The sequence below is a fragment of the Rhopalosiphum maidis genome, chromosome 2 (assembly GCF_003676215.2).
Source record: "Rhopalosiphum maidis isolate BTI-1 chromosome 2, ASM367621v3, whole genome shotgun sequence".
Taxonomy (NCBI): domain Eukaryota; kingdom Metazoa; phylum Arthropoda; class Insecta; order Hemiptera; family Aphididae; genus Rhopalosiphum; species Rhopalosiphum maidis.
The window spans coordinates 73,807,849-73,835,078 of NC_040878.1; the positions used below are offsets into that span (position 1 = coordinate 73,807,849).

Below are 27,230 nucleotides of genomic sequence, written 5' to 3' on the forward strand. Positions count from 1 at the left end.
AGAGGGTGATACTCGCGATCCGACCAATTGTTTTGCCATTTTGCTCTCTGCCACCCACATCACCCGTAACCATGCCGATGTTTGCCACCGCTCTTCCACGGTTTTCACCGTTGAGTACACTTCCCCTCGGTCCTCTATACCTACCACCACCGTTCCCGAGCATTCCGATATGAAATTAAGCCATATTAATAATAACCAGCTGGCGCAGTGGATTTTGGGCGGCCTTTGTCTTATTTACCGACGTCTGTCGGTCGGATTTAATGTCATTACGATGATACGGCTAACAATGCCGACGACGAGGAGAGAGCGGTGGCTGGAAAACGACGTCGGTGGGGAACACAATGTTGCCAGGGCAACTCCTAAGCCATCCTCACGGTCCTCGGTTATTCACACACACACACACACACATTGCTCATATAATAAGTTTAAACGTACCTATATGTTCGCCGTGTTCATTTCCCTACAACTATCACGTCACTATACGTCCATACTTCATACTATACGCAGGTAACCAAGGATTGGAATAAACTGTAATTTTGTCTTGTTGTAAATATTATCACAACTATGACTACTTTAAATTCGTTAAAACCAAGGGAGCTGGTGAAAAATTTACTAGTGCATTATGATGTGCATAATATAATATACTCGTATATGCAATGACATAATGAAGCGCGACTCCATCACTGATGACGACAATGGAGATTACCGGGATTTTGCTCTAATGGAAACGCAAACAATACTACGAGAAACACATATACAATGCGTACTCTTCTGTGGCTTGATAGTCACATTATATCATAATGTCTTGTTTCGCTTTATAAAATAATAATATATTGTTTTTTTTATTAATCCATGTAATCTGATCCACAAATATATATTTATATTTTAATACATTGTTTTACGTAAAATACTATGGACCAATAACATATTTTAAATAAGACTGAAAGTCCAACACGTTTTTTCCATAGTATTATGGAAAGAAGAACAAAAACAACATTTAATTTTGTTTTCAAATTATTGTTATGCATAAAATAATATTTATCTAACGCCATTATTGAAAATCAGCAAAATTACAAGGTATTTAAAATTTCTAATCTTTAATTATTTGTCTTGTAAAGTATGCAGAAATTGAATAATATGTGTAGTGTTCTAGCTATATACATATTATGTTTTACTATTTTCAAAATACCTTATTTGTTAATTGAATCGCCCTGTACTGTAATAAGAAACCTCAGAGTAATCATACACCATACACACATTACTATGGGTACAGAATGAAACTAAATATATATAAACTAAAATAGAATTGTGTAAATCAAACTTTTGGAAATTACTGCGTTCATTTAATACTTGAATAGTTAAAATAATATACGTAATTAGTACATATATAGTACATTATTTTACAAAATGTATACGCTTTAATTAAATAGTATGGTTTACACAATGTTTTATGAATAGTACTATTAAATATGTTATACCTATAATAAGAAAAGAATGTAGTACTAGTAGTACCTTCACATATTGTTTAAAACTACATAAACATAATGTCATGTATACTTTCGTGTTATACATAAGTTTATACTTCGTAAATTAATATAACTTTCCGTGAAAATATATTGAGAATATTTGAGGTATTATCAAATTAGGTTATTTTAATAAAACATATGTTTATTTTTACATTTTGAACGATCTTAACAGTATCTGAAATATTATGTATCTGCAAAATCCGCGTAAACCTGTTTATATAAATTGTATTGATTTAACCTATGCAATAATTTAGTAATACATAGTTTATATTTACATAGTATTTATTTTTTTGGTAGACAGAAAAGACTAAAGATCAGTTAATAAAAAATCACAACTAGCATTGACATAAACTATCGTAACTGCCATTCTGTAAAACAAATCGAAGCATGTACCAACAATGTTTTCCCATATTAAATGTGTATAAATATGTATTATTTCGATTGACGAATACAATAAGATAATTTTAAAAATAATTTAAAAATTTATATTTATTTAAATAAATCTTAATTTGAACTTTATTTAAAATAAAAAACTAGTTAACAAAAACAAAAATAGAAGTGTATGCGTAACTAAAATATTATATATATAATGTAATAGAGCCTAATAATTAAATGCATATTATGATTTTACAATAATAATAAAAAAAAAAATAGGTAACTTTCAGTTGACATAATGTAGTATACAAATTATCATACCATCTATTTTTTTTTAATTATTTAATATTAATATTAACAATTATATAGGTTGTATACATCGTGTATTATGATATACGTTTTATATAAGAATAAAAATCAAATATTTATGACGTAAATTCATAAAATATAATGCTAAAAAAAAGTAGGTAAGTGAGTACCGCTCTACTTTACATTCGATGTCGAATGAGTTACTATTAAGGTCTGTATAATTTGAATTCGATGATATATTATTGTAAACAAAAAAATGATTACGAGCGGAAACAGTTTATCAACCTATATCATTATGTTTTTTTGCTACTTAAGTAATTAATTTTTTCTTGATAATAAAGATAAGTATTTGGTATTTATAAGTTTGAATTATCTAGGGTATAAACTAGATCCAATTCATCATCTAAAACCACCCTTATTTTTTTTGAAATCAAAACATTGTATTGACTACTTATTGTGTACTTGTACACAAAAAAAAATATATCATTATAAAATCAATATATTCATTGCTATACTTAGAATCTATAAAATAAAATAAAAATAATTTATTTATTTTTTGTATATATTTCAATAAATAAATAATTTTTTAAAGTAAAGAAATAATAATATGTAAAAATACATAACATCATGTGTAATACAAAAATTTAACATATTATTAAATAATTTTTCTTGTACTGGTATTTATTATTATTTTTTTAAACAAAAATTCTGTAGGCGACTGTTTTAAAAATTTTATTTTAGAATAATTTTTATGGTTTATACTTCCATGTAAAAAAAAAAAATAAATAAATAAAAAATAAAAAAATTGTATTATATAAACGCTTGTATTTTAATTGTCTTAACCAATGTTCAGAGATTATTGATTGTTATAGCTCAATACTTAATATAGTAATCAACAGTTAATACTGTCGGTTCCGGATAAAATATAGAAAAAATACCGAATATATTTCATTTATTGGTATACATATATATAAGTACATGGATATTATAATTTTATAAGATTTGATTGGTAAATTATTTTAGTCCAAACAATTAATGAGTGGAAGAAAATTATATCTCATTTTTGGATATCTCGGAAACCTGTAGTTTTTTCTATTTAAAAAGCAGCAATAATACTACAATTTGAAATGAATGTGAAAATTTGAGTTTCTAAGCATATTATGTATAATTTATAAGACTAATATATCAAATATTGAGGAGACGTTAACTTAATAGCACAATTGTATTATATTATCATATTCGGGGTGTTAATGATTTATTTTCAAGTCTACTTTATCTAGCGTTGTTATGTTTTTAAAATTAAAAAAATTAATAATTTAAAACCCGTCAAAAATAAACTATTGTAATTAAGCTGATAGTCTATGGCATGGGCGGATAGGCTTACCGGGAAACCGGGTATTTCGCGGTGGGCCCCTCCCTCCTTTGTATTTCGGTAATGGAGCCCTTTTTAGACTTTTTTTTTCTTAAACGGGGCCCCTTTTTAAAATTTCCCTGTAGCCCAAAAATGGCTATAATACCTATTCCATAGTAACATTTATTGCTGTATTATTCATCAGTGACTTCATTAATACTAATTAATAATGTCTATAGAATTATTTTATTGTAAACAAACAATGTAAATATTAAAATAAATTATAGATACATATTCATAATAATATGTATTTTAATTTAACAAACATCGAAAAACGTTCTACGTAACATAGCATTGAGTTATAAGTATGATTAGATCTTCACTGTTCACATTTTCAACAAACATACGATATTATTATGTTATTTTATCTATAACTATTTTTTATTAATAATACATATAATAAGGAGTTAGAATTATTCATGATGTACTTGAAAAATTATAACAATATGGCTTATTAATTTATCACATTATGAATCAATAAATGCATATACAAATATCTCTATATAACTGAAAACTATTCTCATTATATTGAAAATGTCATTGTGTATAATATGTATACAGTAATAATATTTAATATGGACAAAAGTTTCAAGTCCTTAGAAAAGACCTTAAAATTAATATTTTTTTAAATATTATATAATACCTAAAATTATATCTTTTCGTTTAATATTTAATTGACCGGATATATTATTTGTATTTGAATTTTTTATAAATATAAACATGTTTTAATTTAAAAATAATTTTGATTATTTTTAACTATTAATAACTTATTTAAAAATGTAATCGGTAAATGCACAGGAAATATTCTTTTTTATAAAATATATAATAGGCACCTTTGTCCTAAATTGAAAAAAAGAAACAGAATCGTGGAAATACAGAATATCTTTGTTCCTAAATTTTGTGGGAGACAGACAGTGAAAACAAATGTCGGTGTTGCGGCTCCTTAATTTATTGCAAATCCACTTATTCATCGCTTCAACCAATATGTATCTTAAATTTTAAACTGGTTAGTAGAAATTATTGATTTTAATGCTCGTAAAATGATGGAATATTTTTAAGTGTTTCAATTCAATCAAAGATGGATTTAGTGAATAAATATTGACATTTATTAAAAATGAAAACTACACAAAAAATGTTAAGTATTGTTATGTGGTGTCAATAGTATGATTAATGGTAATATGGTAAAATTTACTGTTTAATAGTCCATGATAATCATTAATTATTATATAAAATATATGAAATAGTGCAATAGTGCATAGTACGGACTGCAATGTATACAAACCATACATTAAGTGTTTATCACATAAAGAAAATAATTATTGTACACACACGAATAACGTGAACAATGAACATTTTTACTATTGGAATGTTCTTAGTGTTTACACACAAATAGTAAAAAATATCGGTAAACTCAATCTGCATTTGTAAATGTGGCATGTACTATGTAAATGAATAATATTTGATTACTCTATAAAAAGAATAACACTTATGGGTATTGAGTATACATGATGATTTGCAGTACACTGTAATATTTAATCGTACTTATTTCATTTACAAATTTTGTAGACACTTAAGTACACAACTATACAAAACAAAATAAATACAAACACAGTAACATTTTTTAGTGTATTTTAAACTATTAATGTCCATATTATCGAATTAATTTTATTTTTAAATCGCTTGTTATTGGAATATACTATATTTTTGTAGCTTGAAAGGTGATAATTCCATCAGAATTAATGCTTATTAAATGTTATTTTATTTATTTTTTAAATTCATTAATATTTCATTATAAATAACTAAAATTTGTAACTTTATGCATGGAAATAATTCATGTAATATTGAGAATACCTTTATATGTTTCATGTCAATCACATTATTATAAATAAAGTACAATAATGTAAATTATAATAAAATTGTATTAAAAGCCATTAATTTAGATAACATGTAATACTGTAATAGGGAAATCATAACTTACTATTTATAATATAAAATAATGAACTGTATATTATATAATAATGCCAAGTAATAATAAGTAGGTACTAAGTAAGTGGTAACTTCTATGTTTATAATAATTATTTTTCTTAAACCCTTCATATTTTATAACAAAGTTAATGATTACACATTTATATATATATATGTATTTATTTACATAAAATAAATAATTAAATGTTAATAAGTAGGTATGTTAAAAGACTAAATAATGATTAATTAATTTTGAGTGTGGACATTTCAGATATATTTATACCTTTAAGATAACGCTGATTTATGATAAAATATGATAATTGTGTAATTGAATAAGTTTAATTTATTGTATAAAACAAAATTATTATTGCGTTAGTCTTCTTCATACATTACGTTTTAAACCATAGTAATTTATAGAAACAAATTTAAAGTATTTTTTCTAAGTGCATATAAGCTGAAAACAGTAAATTATGTAAGTATAATAAATATTATTTTTATTTAGTTCTATATTTTGGAGGTTTTTTTTTAATTATATTCACAACTATTATACGTAGAAGAATGGGTGATAGATTCTTAATTACTAATTAATAAGCATTTGAGAAAGTTGTAACTTCGAAATATAACTAGATACTTATAAATTAAAATTTAATAAATTAATTTATATTAATGATATTTTAATTACATATTTTAAATAATATTTTAAAAATGTGTACATAAATTTACATAACTTTATAAAATTAAAAAATCTTAAAAATAATAATAAGATAACTGTATAACACAGTTTAACAGTTCATAATTCATTAAAAATACATATAGGTATCGATGTAGTGATGTATGATATTTTATTTTATTTTTAATTAGCATTCATAATGTATAATGTTAATAAAACTTTTTCTTAGGCTTAATAAATACCAATTTATTGAGTTCAATCAAGAAGAATATTTAAAAAAGTTCACTTTTTATAGAAAAATGAAAATATAGGTAGTGCTATGCGGATTTAATAAAGTATTTTTAAGTTCAAATCAATTTAAATTCTAATAAAATGCTGATAAATTTCTTTTTATTATAAGCTAAATTATTTACGAAAAATATGACTAATAAAATATAATAGAAAACTTTTATGTTTAAAATTGTTTCATCTCAATATATTTTATTTTTAGTTAAAAAGTTAATATAATTTTGAATACTTTATTTTTAATTTAAAATTATATTTAATTTGTATATTAACGCGCTGAAGAAAAATTTTGTTATTAAGATTTAATAATCCATTTTATACTTACAATAATTTATAAACGATAAGCTATTATACGTTTTTTTTTTTTTTTATTATACGTTTATTCATTAAACAACAACATATGAACAGACAATGTATTACAAGTATTTTCATGTAAATTGGATTTTCAAAACGCCTATTTTTGATAGGCTATTTAATGTGAGTATCCGATATACTCATTCACAAGCCGGCAGCCACGTCTTTTTCAATCATTACTACAATCTACGGTTTTGTCTTTTTGATTTGACTAATTTTCAAACATTGTGCTTTAAACTTTATATATATATATGGACATAATATTAAATTAGTGCCGACTAGTTTTGTTTAATAATAAGTAGGTAATAAAACTGATTATATAAAACTATATAATACTATATTATGTATACAATAAATTAGTTAATAAATTATTTTTAACTATTTACTGAAGGTAAATCTTTCGTTATAAAATAATTTCAATCAAAGTCCAAGTACAAATATCCAATAATTAAATACCATATTAAAGAATAATAGCAACAATAATATAATAACCATGGTGTATTTATTAGATTTATAAATATAGTTTAAATCAAATTTTTATATCAACATATCTTTAGAGTGAATAAATTGATAAAATTGATAAAAAAATGAATACCTATAGGTGTACCTACCATTTATGTACATTGTAAATGTAAATTATAATAAATCTTACGAGAAAATAAGCTCGTTAGTGTAAAATCACCTGTTATCTTTTATCACACATAGTTTTATATAAAAAAAAAAACAATAATAAGTTATCGATTACAGACAACATGTGTATCAACACATGTAGTAATGGTGAATGTCTATGCAACAATAGCTAATGTATTATACATGTGTTATAGTGTTAAACTAGTGAATAAATTGTGAATAAGCCCAATGATGTTCATCGCGTCGTTAAATCTTAATGTTTCTTCGAGTTTTTTTATAATTGTCTAATATACTGGTCTGATAATTGGGAAAATAATGAGGGAACGCCGAGTATAATATTGTTCCGGTCACACTTGCATAATTTTTAGCCAGTTGTATGGTTTTGATCAATAAAAAAAAAGAATTGTTATTGTTAAATTCGTTTCATTCTAATGGCTAAAGGTTCGTCTTCTGGTGGTAGCCAAAGCCCTAGGAGGAAAAACGGAAAATCTAGTAGAGTTAACAGAAGCCAGCCGACCTTAAATGGATCAGATACAGTATGTAATTACGAACCTTATTATTACATAAATATTAGATTGAACAATAAAATTTATTAACTTATTTATAAAACAATCAGAGTCAGTAATGTCATATTAATACGTACGATAATTTGGAAAAACTAAACCAATAATATAAATATCTTCAAATTGCTTAGTGTCATTTTCAAATTAATTAGTATTATTTAATTTTAGGTAGACAATTATTTATATAATAGCAATATTAACAATAATAATAATATAAAACACTAAGCTTGTTATTCTTAAATATATTAAATATACATAGATAAGTTTAAAAAAATATGTACCATATTATTGTAAAATTATTTATCCTTGTCATACATTATATTTTAAATTGTGTCTGATAAATATTATAAATATGTTACATATTTATAAAATTAGCTTATATTATTATTTTATGTATAAATCACTTATTAGTAGGTATATAAACTAATTAGTACTTGCATTATTATTATTATTATTATAAATGTAATGAAAATTAATAAGACAAGTGATGAGTTCTGATGATAAACAAATAAATCATTCATTATAATTTATAGTTCATTGGTACAAAATACGAAATATTATTAAGTTTATAGATATTATAATGGAGATTCTATGTTTTACATAGTGAGTAGCCTATATGTATATTATTTCAATTATACCTATAATCTGTATAATACGGAGAATTTAAAATGTACTATTGAATTTCGCCGTGGTAATTAACATAGTATGCTAATTATAATTATTATAGACACTTTTAAAACGTAATAAACGACAATTACAATTTTTTTTAAATTTGTAACAACATTTAATAACAGTTCTTTTGTATTGAAAACCAAAAATTAGTTTATAATACATTATATTAAAGTTGGTACTTATTTTTATAAATTATAATTTTAAAGTTATTAAATCTATTGCACAATATGATTAACAATAAATAATATTTCATTTTAACATTTATCCTAGAATATATATATTTTTGCTTAAAGTAAAATAAATAAATAAGTTCCAGAAACAGTGGTTGTTCTTTATCGCACTCACTTTGAGACCAGACCATTTGAGTCCATTAATCAAATGAGTCAATAAGGTGGTAGACCCATGAAAATACACACATTACTTTTTGAAAAATTTTAAATATTTATCGAGATTTTAACTTAAAAATACATATGCACTCAATTATGTATGTATGTTTATGTAATAAATATAATATTATGTAATAACATGCATAATAATATGTAATTTAATGTACGGGTAATAAAATAAGATTTTAAAATTTACAAATCTTAATTTTTTTACTTATCGTAATAGCCTAGGTGTCTAACTAACTATCGATAGAAATCCATCTAGGCAGTGGTTTTCTCTTCTATGGTCTTAGTACCGTGAACAGCACGTTTGTTTTATGTATCTACACATTTTATTTATTTATCGAATTTTCAATTTGCGATTATCAGGATATAAACCGTCGTAGTAAGTCTAATAGATACATTTTTTCTGTATATCGGTATACGTGTAAATTGGATCAGCTGATTTGAGTCTAATGGGTAAATGTGTCAATTAACCATAAGTCTAATTTGATAGTCTCAAGCTGTGTTTTTAGACTCTTCAATACTCGTTATATATTTGTTTATTTGTTAAGATGATGCCATCAGAGTGGAATTCAAAAGGAATTCATTTCGTTATTAGAAAACCATAAGTCAATCTAACGTGATTGGTTCTTTCAGATTTCTCTTTTTTTGATTGAGATTCTAGTACTTTAATTTCTTTTCAATCAGTAATATGACTGAATTATTTGGTTGAATTTAAAAATTTAATCGATTAATTGTTACAAATTAAGTACAAGGAACTTTGTTTAATTTGAGTTTTTAAGTCAGACGTATCTAAATGTATAGAAATAACTACTAACCATATTTATAAATTTATTATACTGTAATATTATGGTTTATTTAGATTTATTTGATTTTTTGGGGGTTTAAATGGTGTACATTACGAATATGTTACCAAGGATATTTTCATTCATAATTTACTTATAAATATATAAAAACAAAGAATTCGAAATCCGATCATACGTACATCAGTAGTCCTAGAATTAACCATAAAATTCATTAGAAATAAATAAAATATATTATTATCAATGATTATATTTCAAATCTAGACAATTTTTTTTTATGTTGGGACAATTAATATTAGTTAAATATTTTTTTTTTTTATCTAGATGATTACGATTAGATAGGTGTCTATATCTAAAATTCCCAGGTGGTCGCCCATCCGGGAACTACTAACAGAACCGTTATCGTGTTATGCTTGACTATTATATTGACATTATTTTTATAATAAATTTGTGTCACATGCTCAAATAACTTCATTGCAAACGTGCACAATTATATTAAATTATCATTCTTAGATCTTATTGAAATGTATGATCGAATAAAATCTTTTAATGGTTAATGTCTTACTAAAATAATATCGAATTAAAATAAATGTGATTAACTATTGTCACCTAGAAATGTGTTATTAATATTTATAAATCATAACGTACATCGAATTTTAAAACCGATAAAATAATATATCAAACATTTTATGAATTGATCAATATTACATATGACATGCAATGGTAGTACATTATATTATATCTAACAATAAAAGATAAACAGGTTTCAACTTTAAGCAAACCTAATATATTTTTGCGTAAAATTTGAATTTTGTCTTTTTAAATTGAAACCGTAGCACATGTCTGGTGATGTTTTATTGACGTTTTTTTCCACTTAAGAATTGCAGTATAATAGTATAACTTACAGTATACTTGCGCACTCACTTAGAAATTGGGCATTGTTCCCACAGCTCTCGTAGGAGGGTGCCAGAACAAAAAAAAAAAAAAAAACAAAACAAAATAAAATAAAAAAACGCCAGACTAGCGAGGTAATAGTAATAATAAAAAAGAGGTACTTGCTAATGTCACCGAAATGTCCGGTCGCCAGCTGTACGGCCAAAGAAAACTTGAGTAAATATTTAACACAGTGTATAAAAAACTGTTTGGAACGGAAAGAACCTATATTCATTTGACATATGCCACCGTATACCCGTTATTATTTTTCAAACACTATAAACTCAAATTAGGCACTTTTCGAGTGTTTATCGTGTTTCAATATAATATTATGTTATATCTGATGTTCGCGTGGGTTTAGTGAAGCGGAAAGGGTGGAGTTGAGTGTTATTGTTCTTTTTCCATGTTTGCAATGTTTGAATACTTTGTACACACGTCTTCTGTTGAAACTAAGACAAAAGTGTCGTGTTGACCAAAAAATTGAATGTTAATTTTTTCATCAGTTAAAAAACGGAAAAAAATGATTAACACGTAATTTTAAAAATACTCTTTTTTTTTATTACCGAATCAATAATAACATCTGTGTCAACTACTATTATACTTTGGTTTTTTTCTCTGAATTGAATTAATTTAAAAATATTTTCGAGCTCACCTATAAACTCAAGTGCGTTTCGTTTCGTTCGTAAATAAAACTGAAGAAATTCAAATAAAAAAGTATTTGTTAAATGGTAACGAAGAGGTATAGTATAAAATATAAGAAACCGTAATTCCAGAAAAAAAAAATCCTCTGTCATCATAAATATATTTTACTGGACATAAATGTGGCTATACAATATCAGAAATAGTGCCAAAAAATATAAAAGTCCGTAGAAACCCAAAAACGTTCTCGTGCAATTTATATATAAACAGAAATACGTTTGAATCTTTTTCGAACATAAACATATAATATATATGAAATATTGTATTTCGCTTGGAACAGTGTGTTGGAATTTGGAGCGTTGTAGTCAATTTATCGTTTATAAATAATTCTGTTATTTGATAACGCTTTATAATTTAATTCATCACTGTTATTTAGTACTTTACTTAATGGAGCACAAAAAACTAAAATATAATTGTATTTAGATTCAATGTTCGTTGATTCTAAGAAATAAGTGCCATAGTTTTATTTTCATTATTCAACGGTATACGGGAAATCGAAAATGTTACTACTCGTTGTTGTCACCGGATCAAAATGGCCTATGTATTTATCTTTTGTGTATTACAGTTGGAGCCATTTGTGATTAAATAATTTATAACGCTTAAATTAATAATTTATTACTTTTTTTGTTTTGTTTTGGCATTTATAACTCTAGACAAGTGTTAGTATATCTAACATTAAAATATAAAAGTGTCTTATTAAAATTAAAAAAAAAAATACTAAGTAACTAACGAAATCTTGTATTTAAATATTGTTCAATATTTATCAAAATAATATTAAAAAAAAAGAGAAAAATCAAATTTATTAGTTACATTTATATATTAAATATGTAAGATATTGTGTAAAATTAATATAATATTACTTATTGCAAATTAGCATCGACTATATTATGTATAATTAGTATAAAAAATATTTAAATACATAAATACATAATAAATAATGAATAGTACTTATTAGATTGGCCGCAGTGGGGTACAGTGTTGATGTCGTCACGAAACAATTTTATTTCTAAACTGTATATCAATTTTTGTACTCCTAACGTTTAGGAAAATATTTTATATCGTTTTAATTACACTATGCATATCAATATATACAACTTTTTTTCATAGAATATAGTATTTTTATTTATTTTATTTAAATTTAATATAAACCAAATTATACTATACTTCGAGCTGTGTTAGTGTATAAATTGTCTGTGCTAGCAATATAATGTATAATTGTAAAAAATTAAACTAGTGTACATAATACATATAATATTTTAAATAATTTCTGAACTATATGTTTAATGATTTTTAATTTTAATTTAAGGTGTTTAACTTACTATTTATTATACTATTATTATAATATAATAATTATTTCCAAAAATGTTATATTGTAATCATATTTAGTTATTTAAAAATAATATTTTTTTTTAAAAGTGAACATTTTTCGTGATAGTGAATGTAAACAACTAAATGGATTACCTTCTTTGATATGCGTATGGCGTGTTTCTTAAATTATACCACTATAGATAACAGTATGTGATTTAATTTTAAATTGATTCAAAAGTATACCTATCATATTATTACCAAAAAATTGTGTTGGTAATAAATGTATGTGAAACATGTTCGTAAATCTTCAAGGATTTTATTAGATTTGCTAAAATATACCTTAATGTATTTATGAAATTCTCATAGCGTCAGCATTGTCTACACAATTTGTTCAGTGTACAATTTTCATATGATATAAATTGACTGATAAAATATTGTTAAAATGACTAACTGTTGACTATAGCTGAAAGATTGTTGGAACGACGAACGGAATACAAATAATATTTGCACGGCAACATCGTACACTATTACCTATTATACACGTTTGAGTTGAGCGAAATCTAATTTAAGACTTAAGTGAAAACGCTTTATGGTACGATATTAATTAAAAATGTTCAATATCTAATTACATATTGTATTTATATTTTAGATTAAAATGTTACACAACGTATGGATACCTATAAGCTATAACCTGTACCGTTAAGGTTAAGAATTTGCAATTACTTACAATTTCCGAAGTTAATCGAGTTTCATTATCAAACTTTCTTATCGATGTAGACATATTATTATAAACTTACAAATATCATTAAATAACAATATTTATTATAGTTGGAAAAATAATGGAAATTCAGTCACGGTCAAAAGGTTGCTTAGATAATTTCGTATTAATATCAGTAACTTTAATGAGAGTAAACAAATAATAACTATATTATATAACCGTTATTTTTTCATTTATATAAGTACCCGTACATGATGACTATTATAATGTTATAAATTCAGATATAAAAATTACCCTTTCGGGTAACATATAAGTGTGAGCTCCCTCGAATAACGTCTTCATAATATATTATGCGAAGGCGTATCATACACTGGCAGGTGTGTGAAAATAAAATCTACGATTTCCTATATTTGTGGCAAAATCATAGCGACGTTATGGTCGAACAAAATAATAATGACGACCGATGTGGATTTAACGATACACTGCTCATCTCGTCGTCATTATTTATTATTATTATTGCTTTATATCATAAGTTCCCCCGAAACAGCGTACGTTTATATACACGATTGATACTATAAAAACATAACTGCGGGGCATAGGACGAAAGTATAGAAATAGAGCCGTTGTAGTCGAAGAGAATAAAACATGAATCTTAATGCGAAGATATTATTATTATTACGAAATAGATTAACCGGGTTTAGGCACGTTGAACGGTTCTTATTTATTACGTTTACAACACATAAGATAGTCGGCAAAGGCTCATCGATGTATTTGTCTTCTACACAATTGTATTAAAAAATTGGATTTTCTGAAGAAAATATCGTAATATTTTGTCACTTGTATATCTGTTTTCTTCCAATGTCTTAAACACTTATAGCTTTGTAGTTATACTATTCATTTTCTGCCCCTCTTCGCGTTCATAAAAATATGTGTGCGCGCCCGCAAACACACACACGCGCGCGCGCGCGCACACGTGAACATATATTATGTACATTGATATATTAATAATTATGACGATAGTAATATTACCGTTGTCGCAGCGTTTGCGGGAGCGCAACAGGACTTTTAATCCGATTCCGGTATTGTATGCGCGCTGCTACAAATCCTCCCGCCACCGCCGCGCCGCGTTCGGAGCTATTATAATTGATTCGTGACTCTTTCCCGGGACAGATCAGTGCGGGCAAGGCATGTAGGTATCCGATATAAAGCACGCGCCCCGAGGGTAAAAATTCGCGGACCTGACCGGGGCGGGGGAGGGGGTGGCGGTCGGAATAGAAAGTCGTAATTCTTTTCTTTCCTCCACCCAGCGCCGCGGCGTTATTCGCTTTTATTCCATTTTCTCCCTAATATACCTACGCGCCTACACAGTCGGCGGTTCGTCGCTTTCCGCGTCCATCCGTCTATTCCTCTCGCCCACTCTCTCTCTCACTCTCTCTCTATACCTCTCTCTCCGTAGGTAGTTTCCTACTCACCGGCTGCAGCAAGCCCCGTCACCGTACCACTCACCACCACCGTCGTCGTCGTCGTCGTCGTCGTCGTCTGGACGTACCACAAAGGTTGTTCTGTGCTTCCTACGTTTATTGTATATATATATATATATGATATAAACCCACCTATACGTACACGCGTACGTCGTATACACATTATACGAAACCGTACTGGCGAACGTCTTTTCAATCTGCGTCCCATTGTGTGGTGGGCGCGTGCTTTTCGGACCCGAACCGCCGTCGTTAGCGCCGCTTTTGCAACGGGTGCGACGCGAGAACAAGTCAGCAGTTTTCTCGTTCAATGCGCTCCGCCGGCGCGTCGTTATCTTTATAATTAAGGCCGACCGCGCGCGACGGACGCCCCCGCACAGTCTCCGCGTGCTATCGCCGTTATTATTATATGTGTATGTATAGCGAAAGAAAGCCGATTAAATACATCGGGTCTGCAGCCCGGCGGAAGAGATTATGATAATATAATATCAGTTTCTAGTTTTTATTATTATTATTATTATATTTTTTTTCGAGGAGATTTTCTTTTTTTTCGTTTTGTTTAATTTGTCCGTCCGACTATTGTTTCCACCGCTTGAAAGTATTAAAACAAATACGTCGCGTGAATCTCCGACCAACTGTGCCGGTTTTTCCAACGCCCGCCACAACACATAACTTTCGGATTTTAGTTTTAATTAATAGGGACGTCTCATCCGTATGACGTGTGTTGTTTAACAAAAGTATGACATAGTAAAATTGCGTATTGCAGTACCGATTTTCCGATTTTTATTATTAGAATGAATCCCTCTATAAAACTTAATTGTCAAAACATTATCTGCGTTTTTACGTTGGTTTTTTTTGCAAATTTTTCATTTTGAAAATAATATTACAAATCTTCAACTTCGAAATATGATCATCACTTCGTTAAACATTTAACCATCGTACAAAACACTAACGTAAAAACTCATATAATGTTCTTGTATTCTTTTTTTTATTATTATCAGTACATTTACTCTAATATTAATAACTTATGGTTAAAATTATTTATTTTGAACGCAAATTTGTTATATTTTAAGTTTGTTAAACAGAACTTGCATATTATTATGACTTATACTTACATAACTCTCATAACTAATTATACACGTGAAATACAAACGTGAATTTCCTAATAACTTTATAGTATAGAAAGTATACAATAAACGGTATTCGTTTCATTAAGGTGCATCAAATATATAATTACACTTAATTTGGTTTTGGTGGATAAATTAAATACAACTAGTGAATCTGTGTGCTTTATCGTTATTGTAATGCTGTATGCAATGTAATCGTATTATTAACTATACGTACTTAACGTATTGAGATTCCGCAACGAATATTTTACTCAAACTATCTGGTACATAGACTTTATAAAAAAAATTATCAAAAAACATTAATATCGCAAATTATTTTATGTCTTATTGTAATATAATATTATATTCAGTTATATTCTCCAAAATATATACGTTAAAAACGGTTTTAAACATTAAAAGTTTTTATAGTTTAATGGCTTCATAAATATATTTAATGTTTCGTTATTTATTCACGAATTTATGATTTGTATTATTATATTTAAGCAAGGAGTTATTTGTTGTCTAAAATAAATTACAAAGATAAAATACGCTTTGTAAAATAATTTTGATTTTCATTACACATCAGTACTTAATACTTAATTCATCGTGTAATTTACTTTCTTTGAATTTTGTTTGAGTGCTTTTTTTAATTTACCTAAAATATGCAGAAACATGATTTTTAAATTTATTATTTTTTAAGTGAAAAATATACTTACCACACGCATAATTATGTTACATTAGATCTTATAAACGTAGGATCATATAGGAATATAAGGCATATTATTTTATAATACTAATAATTTAAAATAAACTAACTTATTAAAATTTTTCGTTGTGAATAAGTAAGTACATCTTTTGATTTATTTACAATTTAAATAGGGACATCATATCAAATTATACGTATTATTACGTGAGCATAAACTGGTCATATAGTACTTAAAAAATCTAATATTAGCAAATTATGAGTTACCAACTATCTATGCATATAGTAATTACATTTTATAAAAGAATGGTACACCAAAACTTTGTGTGTAGATTATATCATTTCAAAAATCATTCCAATAGAATGTCATAAAAATATATAATACGGAACCAAATTTAATGCATTTTTAATAATAATATAATAAATTGGTATTTATAAAATGAAATAATTGTTACGGTTTGTCTCATTATATTATATAACACTACTATGATACATTATCCTGTTTATTTTATTTATTCAGAGATTTTTGGGTATACACACAACATTTATACTAAGTATTAAAATTCTCCTCTTTATAATGCGTACACATTTATAATGTTTTGTAAATATTTTAGTTTAACGAAAGAATAATATTGATATAAGTAATTTATTGCAGAAATAAGTACACATTATTTTGAAAATAAATTGGTAGTTATTTGAGTATGACTGCGTCAAAAAAAAAAAAAAAATAATACAAATAATAAAAATATACTTTTTATAAATAATTGTTATAAGATCACTTTAAGTGTTATTCAAATTTATATTTACTTAAATGAATGATTTTTATATTTTATTAAATATTATTTATAGCCACACAGCTATACAGTAATACATTTAAAGCAGTAAAGCTAATTTTATTTTTAAATGACAAACATTCATAAATTGTACTCAAAATAATTTAATGGTTTATTTTATATTCAAATATTTATAAAATGAAACTATTTGATGTATTATAGATTATAAATGAAGTAAGTATGCCGTTTTTATACCTATCAATCTGACATCGAATTTTTAACCATTGAAAATAGATTTAAATAGCTGGATATTTTATATTTGTTTAAGATATACTTTTAAAGCACAGGCAATATGTGTCGTCACAAAAAAGTTTATTTATAACATGTCTTGAATATATTTCTGAATAACTACACGAGTTAATGATTAAAATTAATTGTACTAGGTAGTGTTAATGTCGTACTGATTGTTAACTTTTTCTCAATAGAAGAAAAATCATGTCTGTGACTGTGCTTGCAAACTAAAACGTTTTGATTTGGTTTAAAATTAATTGGTTAACGTTTTGAGTTTAAATCGCACCAAAGGTTCTGCAAAGAAAACGAATTTAACTGATTTTGTCAGTTTTAAATGAATCAAAATATAAAATATGTTACATGCTGATTTTACCTCTTTAAATCATTTTTAATTAAATCCATTCAGTATTAATAACGAAACACTGGAAAAACGGATGTTTATAAATATTTAAATAAATTCTATTGGAATATTGATTCATAATTACTTTTCAGTATAACTTCTGCCGTATTATACTTATTCACAAAAAATAAAAACAAATCATACAATTCCGAGTAAACCATTCAACATTGTAGAAAAAAAATACGATTTTTTTTTATATCTACAATTCTTTAAATACAAATAATATTCATTAAAAAGTGTTTGAATAAAATGAAATGTTTATCTATTTTATGTTATTGATTTTGGTTAAACATGCAATGTGTATTTATTCATCATATGAAAAAATCATTTTTTTATCGTTATCAAACAACCGTAAAAATCATAGAAATCTTCCAGATGTGATTTATAGCGTTTTTAGGTTATTCATCCCTTTGTATTGTCAATTGACTTTAAATATTTTCCCTTTCCTTTGGTGTATTTTTTCGTTCGAATTTTCCCCTTGATTTCATGTTGATAAATAATTACGTTAATATTTTCTTACTATATAAGGTGGGATATTGTTTAACTTGTATAATATATAATTTTTTATTACAAAGTTGTATACTAAAATAAAAATAAAATAACAAGTGGTGTATTAATTAATTTATTTTGATTTATATCATAAACGAAATACTGTTATAAAATTTTGTTATATATTTTCTTTAACTTACATTTTAAAATTAAAATCATTATTAATATGTATATACATATTTATAACTTATTTATATTTATTTTGTTATCTTTATCTATTTTAATCAAATATTTAACTTCTGTTTAATTACTATATAAGTACTTAATATTATAAATATCATTAAATTTGTTAAATTGCCCATTTCGGAGTAAGTTAATTAAAATTATATTAAATTAAATTAAATTGATCTAAACCAATTTAATATAAAAATATTAATATTTTTTTTTTTTAACAGGATGATTAAATTTTTTAATGATTTATATTTAAATATTAAGTTATTAAGTTAATAAAAATTAAGTCAATATTAGTAAGTTTTAACGAAGTTAATGAATAAAATGCAAATTTTCATATTTTTTACACTTTGAACTCATTAGAAATCGGTATATATTTTTATATAAATAAAATTGTTACCTGTAGCAATCTTTCATTTTATATATTTTAACCTCAAAAGTGCTCTGTTCAGACTTCATAAAAAAATATCAATGCTAAAACTTTTTATAAAATATATGTATATATATATAAATATAATGTTTTATATTTTGTATACCTTTTTTGAAAAAAATATTTTGCTTTGACTTTTTATAATATTACTATTGTTTTACTAAAATAGAATTTTTATGGATTCAGTTTATAATTAACAATAATTATTTACATCAGCCCATAAAAGGTTGGATTAAAGATAAAAAAAAAAACATATTATTTAACCTAACCTAATATTATTATAGTTTCAGATTTGATTATGTTTACTTATTTAAAAAGCTGAACTTTAAAAACATTTTATATTTTAATAGATTTTTCTTTTATTTAAGATCACAATCAAATTATGTTATAGGTCAAAATGCAATTATTATAAATTAATAAAGATAAAATAATGTCTGTTGGTATAATTAATTAATTATTTTTTTTTTACATTTTTTTATCGCAATATATGTTGAAAATATTATTTATTAAAAATATTCAATAGTGGTAAGTTTAATGAATAACTTATTCTTATATCTGTTTTTTTTTTTTTTTTTAGAATAATTCCAGAAATATGACCAACGCGCAAACGGATAATACAAAAACAGTACCATTGGCACCCCCTTCTGATCAGCAGCAATGGACACTGAAAAATCCGATTCCTTTGATGTTAGAAATATTTATCATCTTTCAAATGTTCTTTGTTACGTTATTTTTCAAGATGTTCAGAGTGTTTCTGCCATCGTCGAAAAAATCTGTCAAGGGAAACGTCGTATTGGTAAATTATAATACATTCGTTTAATTATATTATGTTATTGAAATAGATATAGTTGAAATTTAGTTAATTTAAATAAAAATTATAGATAATCAAATGCAAAACTATAAGCAGATTTTGATTTGTTGAACCGTATGAAATATTTATATTTTATGTTGTATTCGTAAACACAATGAGTAATATTTGGTGTTAGAACTATTTTTTTTTATTACATTATAATGTATAATTATATCATAATATATAAATTTAAAATAGAAATAATAATATTAAAGAATTATTTAATTTAATAATATTAATATTCGAAATACATATACAAATTATACAATCTTTCCAATCAATAGTCTTTAGAACAACAACCAATGCTCCGTGGTATGTTATAGTAATCTAACTCTCCAGAATGACCTCAAAAGAAAGACCATTCCTGATTAAGCATCTATATTCTACAAATGATAACACAATAAACTATATAATCATTCAAATCCTCTTAAATAGAATTTATCCTGTCTAGACCTATCCTATACAACCTGTAGACTAAAAAGAAAATAGTCCAGGAAACTTTTAACTTAACTGTTATTCATACTATTTATAGTAAAAGAATCAATTCTCGAACTCAGACTTTAGATGATTTTTCTTAATGTTATTATTAATTGTATATAAATTATATTTATTGAGTGATGTCAAGGATATTTTACCTATTCGTGTCTGCCACAAGTCATTTTTTTCTCTTTTGATTAAATTTACTTTATGTTTTATTTAATGTAAATTATAAATAACAATAAAAATATAAATAAATACTACAAATTTTTATAACAATTAATTTAAAAAAAAATTCATAGTTCTTATATTTTATCATAAAATATTGAAGGAATATTTTTTATTCATATATTTTGAGCTACCTTAGCTGGTCTTATCCTATCCTTTCAATCGATACAAGTACCTATAAATAGACTATTTAACTATGACTAATCAATGGCGTGCCCAGGGTTTATATCCCCCCCCCCATTGACTTTTTTTTTCTAACTTTCGGAAAATAAATTATTAGATATTAGAGTTGTTACTTATTATAAAGTCATTGCTTTTGATTATTAGTAATAAGTTATTACTTATATAAATTATATTTATTATAATGTATACATTTCTGTTATAATATACATTACAGTTCTCTCATTATCTGCCTACTTAATTTTATAATGCAATTTTTTGCAATTTCTCACGTTTCTAGATTTTTTTTTTTAAATATAGTTTTTTAATGAACAAAATACTTAACTTAGCTAAATTCATTATAACATAAATAGATTATTTAACAACGGAAATTATTTTAATATATAAAATCTAAATACATATATAACTTATTTCGTTTATTTTAGGAAAACAAAGCTTTCTTAAAAGTAATACCATCGGGAATAAATAAATACAGAAAATAAATGCCGGGTATACCTTAACCTCCCGATTCCCGAACCTATTATTACAAGGTCGGAAACATGGTTATTGCTACAATTTTCTATGCAAATAATTTTGAAATTTTTTTAATTGTGATTAAAAGTTTATAAAACGACGATAACCTCCATCAGTGTGAAAAAGCTGAAACAACTTGTACAATATAACGCAGTCAAACGTGGTTTATAGTATTCATACAATTACACTTATCTGAGTTATCCATTAATCTTACAAGCTTGGAAGAATCGAATATTGAGCTACTTAAAATATGAATAGGTTTAGAAAAGCTGAAGATATTTTAACAAATATTCCTGGTCCAAACGGAAGATCTTTTCTTATAACACATATCCTTCCCCCATCAAAAATTCCTGGGCACGCCACTGTGACTAATAGCATATTCTAACGTTATTAGTTTTATATACCATAATCGTATTATATATTAATTAGTTAGAAATGCATGAAAAAACGCTTGCAACTATAACAGTGATATATACGTATATATATTGTATATACAAATTCAACAAGAGATAAACTTAATTAGAAATGTATATACATTCTATATATCTAAGTAATTTACACATTAATAAAATATTACTAAATTTCGTTCGCAGTACTTTACTCTGTAAAAGTGACTACTATTTATTTTAAAATCTATAACTTTCCTAACTGTCTAAAATTACATGCATTATTATGATAATATTATATTTAATATTATAATGTAATGATACTCAGCTATTTTATAGAAACGAATCACGGTTTAAATTACATCCCAATTATTAATGAATACAATAACTATTTTATTAACGTTTTCTGATTTAGTATTATTATGATAAAATAATGTGCAATGTGTTGTATGATTATAGTTATATGACTGATATGGTTCACTTTAATTTATGATACTTGAATTACTGGTTATGAGTTATTAATATTAAATTATATTCCAAATTTAAGTTATGATAATCAAGTAAACTATGGTAAAATGAACTTAACGAAGTGAATATCTGAATATGGATTTGATATGTATGTCGAAACTTTGTAAAACAACAGTGTACTCACACGATCGTTAAAGTATATTAACGTAATGCCATAGAATACATTATTAGTATAATAATATAATTTTATTGTTCGGTTGTTGCGCACATAAAGTCGAGTTCAAACACAGTTAAACGCATTTGACACTACGTGCCACTTTTCGATGACAGTTTTTTTTCTTTACTAAATCGTGTGCAAATTGTAAATGTTCACAACAATGGTTCATATTGCGCGTATTAATAAGGGACTATAACCATAAAGAATTATCAGTAGAACCATACTATTTTGAAAACAATTTATCGAAACCTCAAAGAAAACCTGCTTGTTTAATTATTTTTTTAATTATCTATGTTCATAGATCACGGGTTCGGGAAGAGGACTTGGCCGTCAATTAGCCTTAGAGTTTGCCCAACTCGGCGCTAAGATAGCGTGCGTCGATGTGGATCAGACAAGCAACGAAGAGACGGTCAAACTCATCGAGTCCAAGATTCCGGGTGTGTCAGCCAAGGCATACACGGTTAATGTAGCAGTTAGCTCTGAAACGGCCGCACTGGCCGTCAAGGTTGAGCTTGACCTAGGTCCGGTGGACATACTCATCAACAACGCGGCCGTCATCGTCGGTCACACGTTCCTGGGTGCCCAGGACCACACGATTTCTACCATCATCAACATAAACCTGCTCGGACAATTTTGGGTAAGTTAGTAAAAATCAAATTCGATTTATTAATTAAAAAAAAAAATAATCATATTACATTTAATAAAACACGCAGACTGACTCGAACTCAAAAATATGGAAAACCATTGGTCTAGTTCGCATTTTTGAAATTTGTAATCACTAGAATGTATATAATCTAAATACTAATATACAATGCTTAACGTAAGCACCTAGTCAAGTTATAAAAAATATATAATTTAAAATGCAGCGTTATTGTTGATTTTTAATTCGGAGCGGCTGTTATTCGATGACATCTTATATTGAATTTTATAAACAAACATTTAAAATTACGTGAAACAATTTAACTTAACAGATAAGCATACTTTAAATAAACAAAGTGGTAACTTTGTGTACAATTTAAATTATTTAAAAATGTTCATAAAAAACTACAAAATTAATACACTTATAACAATTATTATATAAATACAAAAACGATATTCATGTAGATTTTCTTAGTAATACTAATACATATTTAAAAATAATTATAATTAATAATATTTATAATTACTGTGGACATGTCTTATTAAGATCATCAACATGAATCAATAATTCCGACTGAAAGTCGATTTAATAACATTATTTTTCGTCAGAATCTTACAATACCAAAAATTAGCTTAAATTAATTTTTCATGATCAATTATTTGAGCTGAAATATTTTAATTTTCACTGAAGTAATTCACATTTAATTTTAAATAAATACACTTTAATAGAATTATAAATAATTATTGTCTTTCAAATAATGCTATCACATTTTAATTAAAAATAAGGTAACCGAACAACAGTAATTTTATTCAAATATAATAATTATTATATTCATGATTTTAACAGCAATTCATCACTGCATTTTTTTTCTCGTGGTTTAGATGATACGCTCGTTCTTGCCAAGTATGATGAAGAGGAATAGCGGTCACATTGTAGCCATTTCGTCAATTTCGTCTCTTAGTGGTGAGGCTAAGCTATCGGCTTACTCGGCTAGCAAATGGGGTATTAATGGTAAGCCAAATGTTGCGTACTGCGATCGAACACTTTATTGTACCTACCAACTTTTACGATATGTATATTTTCTTTTTTTCATATTATGTCTTTACCTGGAAATGTTGATATATTATTATTGTATAATTTGTAGTGCATTGTAATCAATTCAAAAATATTTTTTTTGGATGTTACACAATTAATCATGCATACAAGTATAGAGTGAAAATATACAACGGGTTAGACATATTTTTTACTAGGTACTTATTTTTTTTTTATCGTAATCGTTTTCAATTATTTTTTTTAACTTTTTTTATAAATAGCACGTTTTATATAATATAATATTTATATTATTATATATATATATATATATATATATATATTATATTATATTATATTGTTATATTTATACCTATTAAAAATTATAGAAAAGTATTTTGCTCATGAACATGAAATTCAGTATGGATGTTATTCTACAAAGTAAAAAGACAAAAACCTTAAAAAAAATTAATCATAACAATAAAAATCAGTAAAAAATATTATTTTTTTTCGTGATTTCTTCAAATAATTTACAAAACATATTGACTGACGTTATCATTTATGATGATCGTTTAGCAATATGTATGTCTTGTTTGTAACAACCTTGTTTCTAGGAATGATGGAAAGTCTAAGAGAGGAACTCCGGGAGCATTCACACAATAAAATCCATACCACTGTTGTGATACCACGGTTAATTAATACGAGTGCTGATTATATGAAGTCCATCAACAGCAGGTATCAATCGTTAATCGTTAAATATAACTATACGATAAAAGAGAATAAGCCAATTTTCTTCGTATAGTTTTTTACTTGCTCTATTATAAAACTATAACGTTCTATGTATTAATATTAATTGACAACATTTAAACAATTGATGCATAATTTTTGATCCCAAAGTGGTTGTACAAAATGAAAAATCCATGATAGTTAATACAAAAATTACTAAGTTTATAAGTTTTCTTTCTTAACAGTAATTAATTTTAATTAATTTTTATTATTTTACCAGCACACCGTCCAGTTAACACTATTAATATTTATAAGTCGATCGTTTATTTATATATTATAACTATTACAAATTATATATTTTTTCATTTGAATTCTAATGTATAATTCATATAGTTTAGAATTATTAAGCTTAAATCATTAACAGTAAATTAAACGTAAATATTTACATTTTTCGTTGATGAGTGATATGTGTATACTGTATATCTATAGATTATAATTTATCAGCACATAATTGTCCAACATCACTGTCTAGTGATAGGTACTATTATACTTACTATCTTATAAGAATATACACAGCTAAATATTAATAGACCGAACCATATATTTTAAATAATTATTAAAAAGTTTAAGTTTAATAGGTTTTTGTGATTAATGTCATATAAGTTTTAAATAATTGTAGACGTTAAATCGGATGCTTATGTTATGATAATCGGTTTTCAGGTTACCGGTGTTGAGTATTGAATATGCCGCTAAATCTACGGTCCACGGAATTTTGGCAAATGAGGTTGAATTTACTATTCCTCGCATAACATATTTTTCAAATGTTATTCGAAAGTAAGCAGCTTAGTAAATGCATTTTTTCATTTATATAAGACTAATTTGTTTTGTTTTTCTTCAGACTCTTTCCCGTAAATATTTCTGATTCGATAAAAAATATTTTTTATGTAAAAATCACGTTACCACCACGAGAATACCAAGACAATCTGCCTAATATGTCGATCATTAATCGAACTCTAGCTACTAACTAAAAACAGCGTTTGTATGATGTGTGTTTGTTTTTAATTTATTTATTTTAAAATAATATTATATCTTGTTGTTAATCAATGAATCACGCCGTACTTATTTTGAAGTTACAGCTGATAACGTATATTTTAAACGATTTTGTTTTAATTAAATTATATAAATCCAAATTACTTAATTAAATTTGCTGATCTGTACACAATTTTATAGTTAAAACTATCATATTATTATAGGTAAATTATATCATATTTTATTTATATTATATTAATGTTATATTATTAATGGGGTTTTTAAGGCTTTTATAAATTATAAAATATTTGTTATTTATACTTGTTTAATTATTATTAAAGTAAAGAAAATTAGGTGTTTTTATTTATTAAAAAACTGTGTTAGCATATTTTGGAAAATGAAGTTGGTATCTGTTTAAAATTGTAAAAAAAAAATAATTTATTATCTTTATTGTAAAAAACTCAATTCACAAACTAACGAATTTATATTTCAATACTGAGAATAAATTTTAACGGAACGACTGTTGGCTGCAAATGTTGTAGAATTGAAATAATTTGCTTAAATCAATTTTAATTTAATTGATTAATTATTTGATAAAACAAAAGTTAAGAATACAATTATAGTTGTATGACTTAAAGGTCCTGTGGTCCTGTGGATTCAATGGCTATGATATATTTGAGAATCATATAGTTCTGACTTCTTATATATGGCATTCCTGTACATCTTTTCCTGAACTTCTTTTGAATAAACTTTCATTATAATTCATAAAATTTTATTTTTTTGACAATTATCTATAACATACCTAATTTAAAATTACTATTATACTATTAAATATCAATTATAATTTACTATTTATACAATATGATTATATAGTATAAAAGGGGTAGTTATATACAATTTAAAACATCTTTATTAATTTAACTCAAATGACTTATTAAACATAATATATTATAGAGTCATATGTATCATAATAAAC

The 27,230-nt window shown here is 25.4% G+C and overlaps 1 protein-coding gene across 2 annotated transcripts; it reads left to right on the forward strand.

The window, feature by feature from the left end:
• Positions 1-5,943: 5,943 nt before the first annotated feature.
• Positions 5,944-26,461, forward strand: LOC113553798 (short-chain dehydrogenase/reductase family 16C member 6-like). Of its 2 annotated transcripts, none has more exons than XM_026957333.1 (7): positions 5,944-6,058; positions 20,089-20,307; positions 23,132-23,467; positions 24,352-24,481; positions 25,114-25,234; positions 25,946-26,059; positions 26,124-26,460. In XM_026957333.1, the coding sequence occupies exons 2-7, from the start codon at positions 20,104-20,106 to the stop codon at positions 26,251-26,253; spliced, it is 1,035 nt and encodes a 344-aa protein (XP_026813134.1). In that variant the 5' UTR covers positions 5,944-6,058; positions 20,089-20,103; the 3' UTR covers positions 26,254-26,460. The 2 variants fall into 2 exon arrangements, with proteins under 2 accessions (XP_026813134.1, XP_026813133.1); XM_026957332.1 differs by lacking the exon at positions 5,944-6,058 and adding an exon at positions 7,957-8,061 and having other exon boundaries at positions 26,124-26,461.
• Positions 26,462-27,230: the final 769 nt, after the last annotated feature.

What these genes read in the sequence shown, in the direction of transcription:
- LOC113553798 (XM_026957332.1), top strand. Translation starts at nt 7,957, where the DNA reads ATGGCTAAAGGTTCGTCTTCTGGTGGTAGCCAAAGCCCTAGGAGGAAA. An exon ending in CCTTAAATGGATCAGATACA is followed by an intron (nt 8,062 to 20,088) that starts GTATGTAATTAC and finishes TTTTTTTTTTAG; the next exon opens with AATAATTCCAGAAATATGAC. An exon ending in TTTTCAAATGTTATTCGAAA is followed by an intron (nt 26,060 to 26,123) that starts GTAAGCAGCTTA and finishes GTTTTTCTTCAG; the next exon opens with ACTCTTTCCCGTAAATATTT.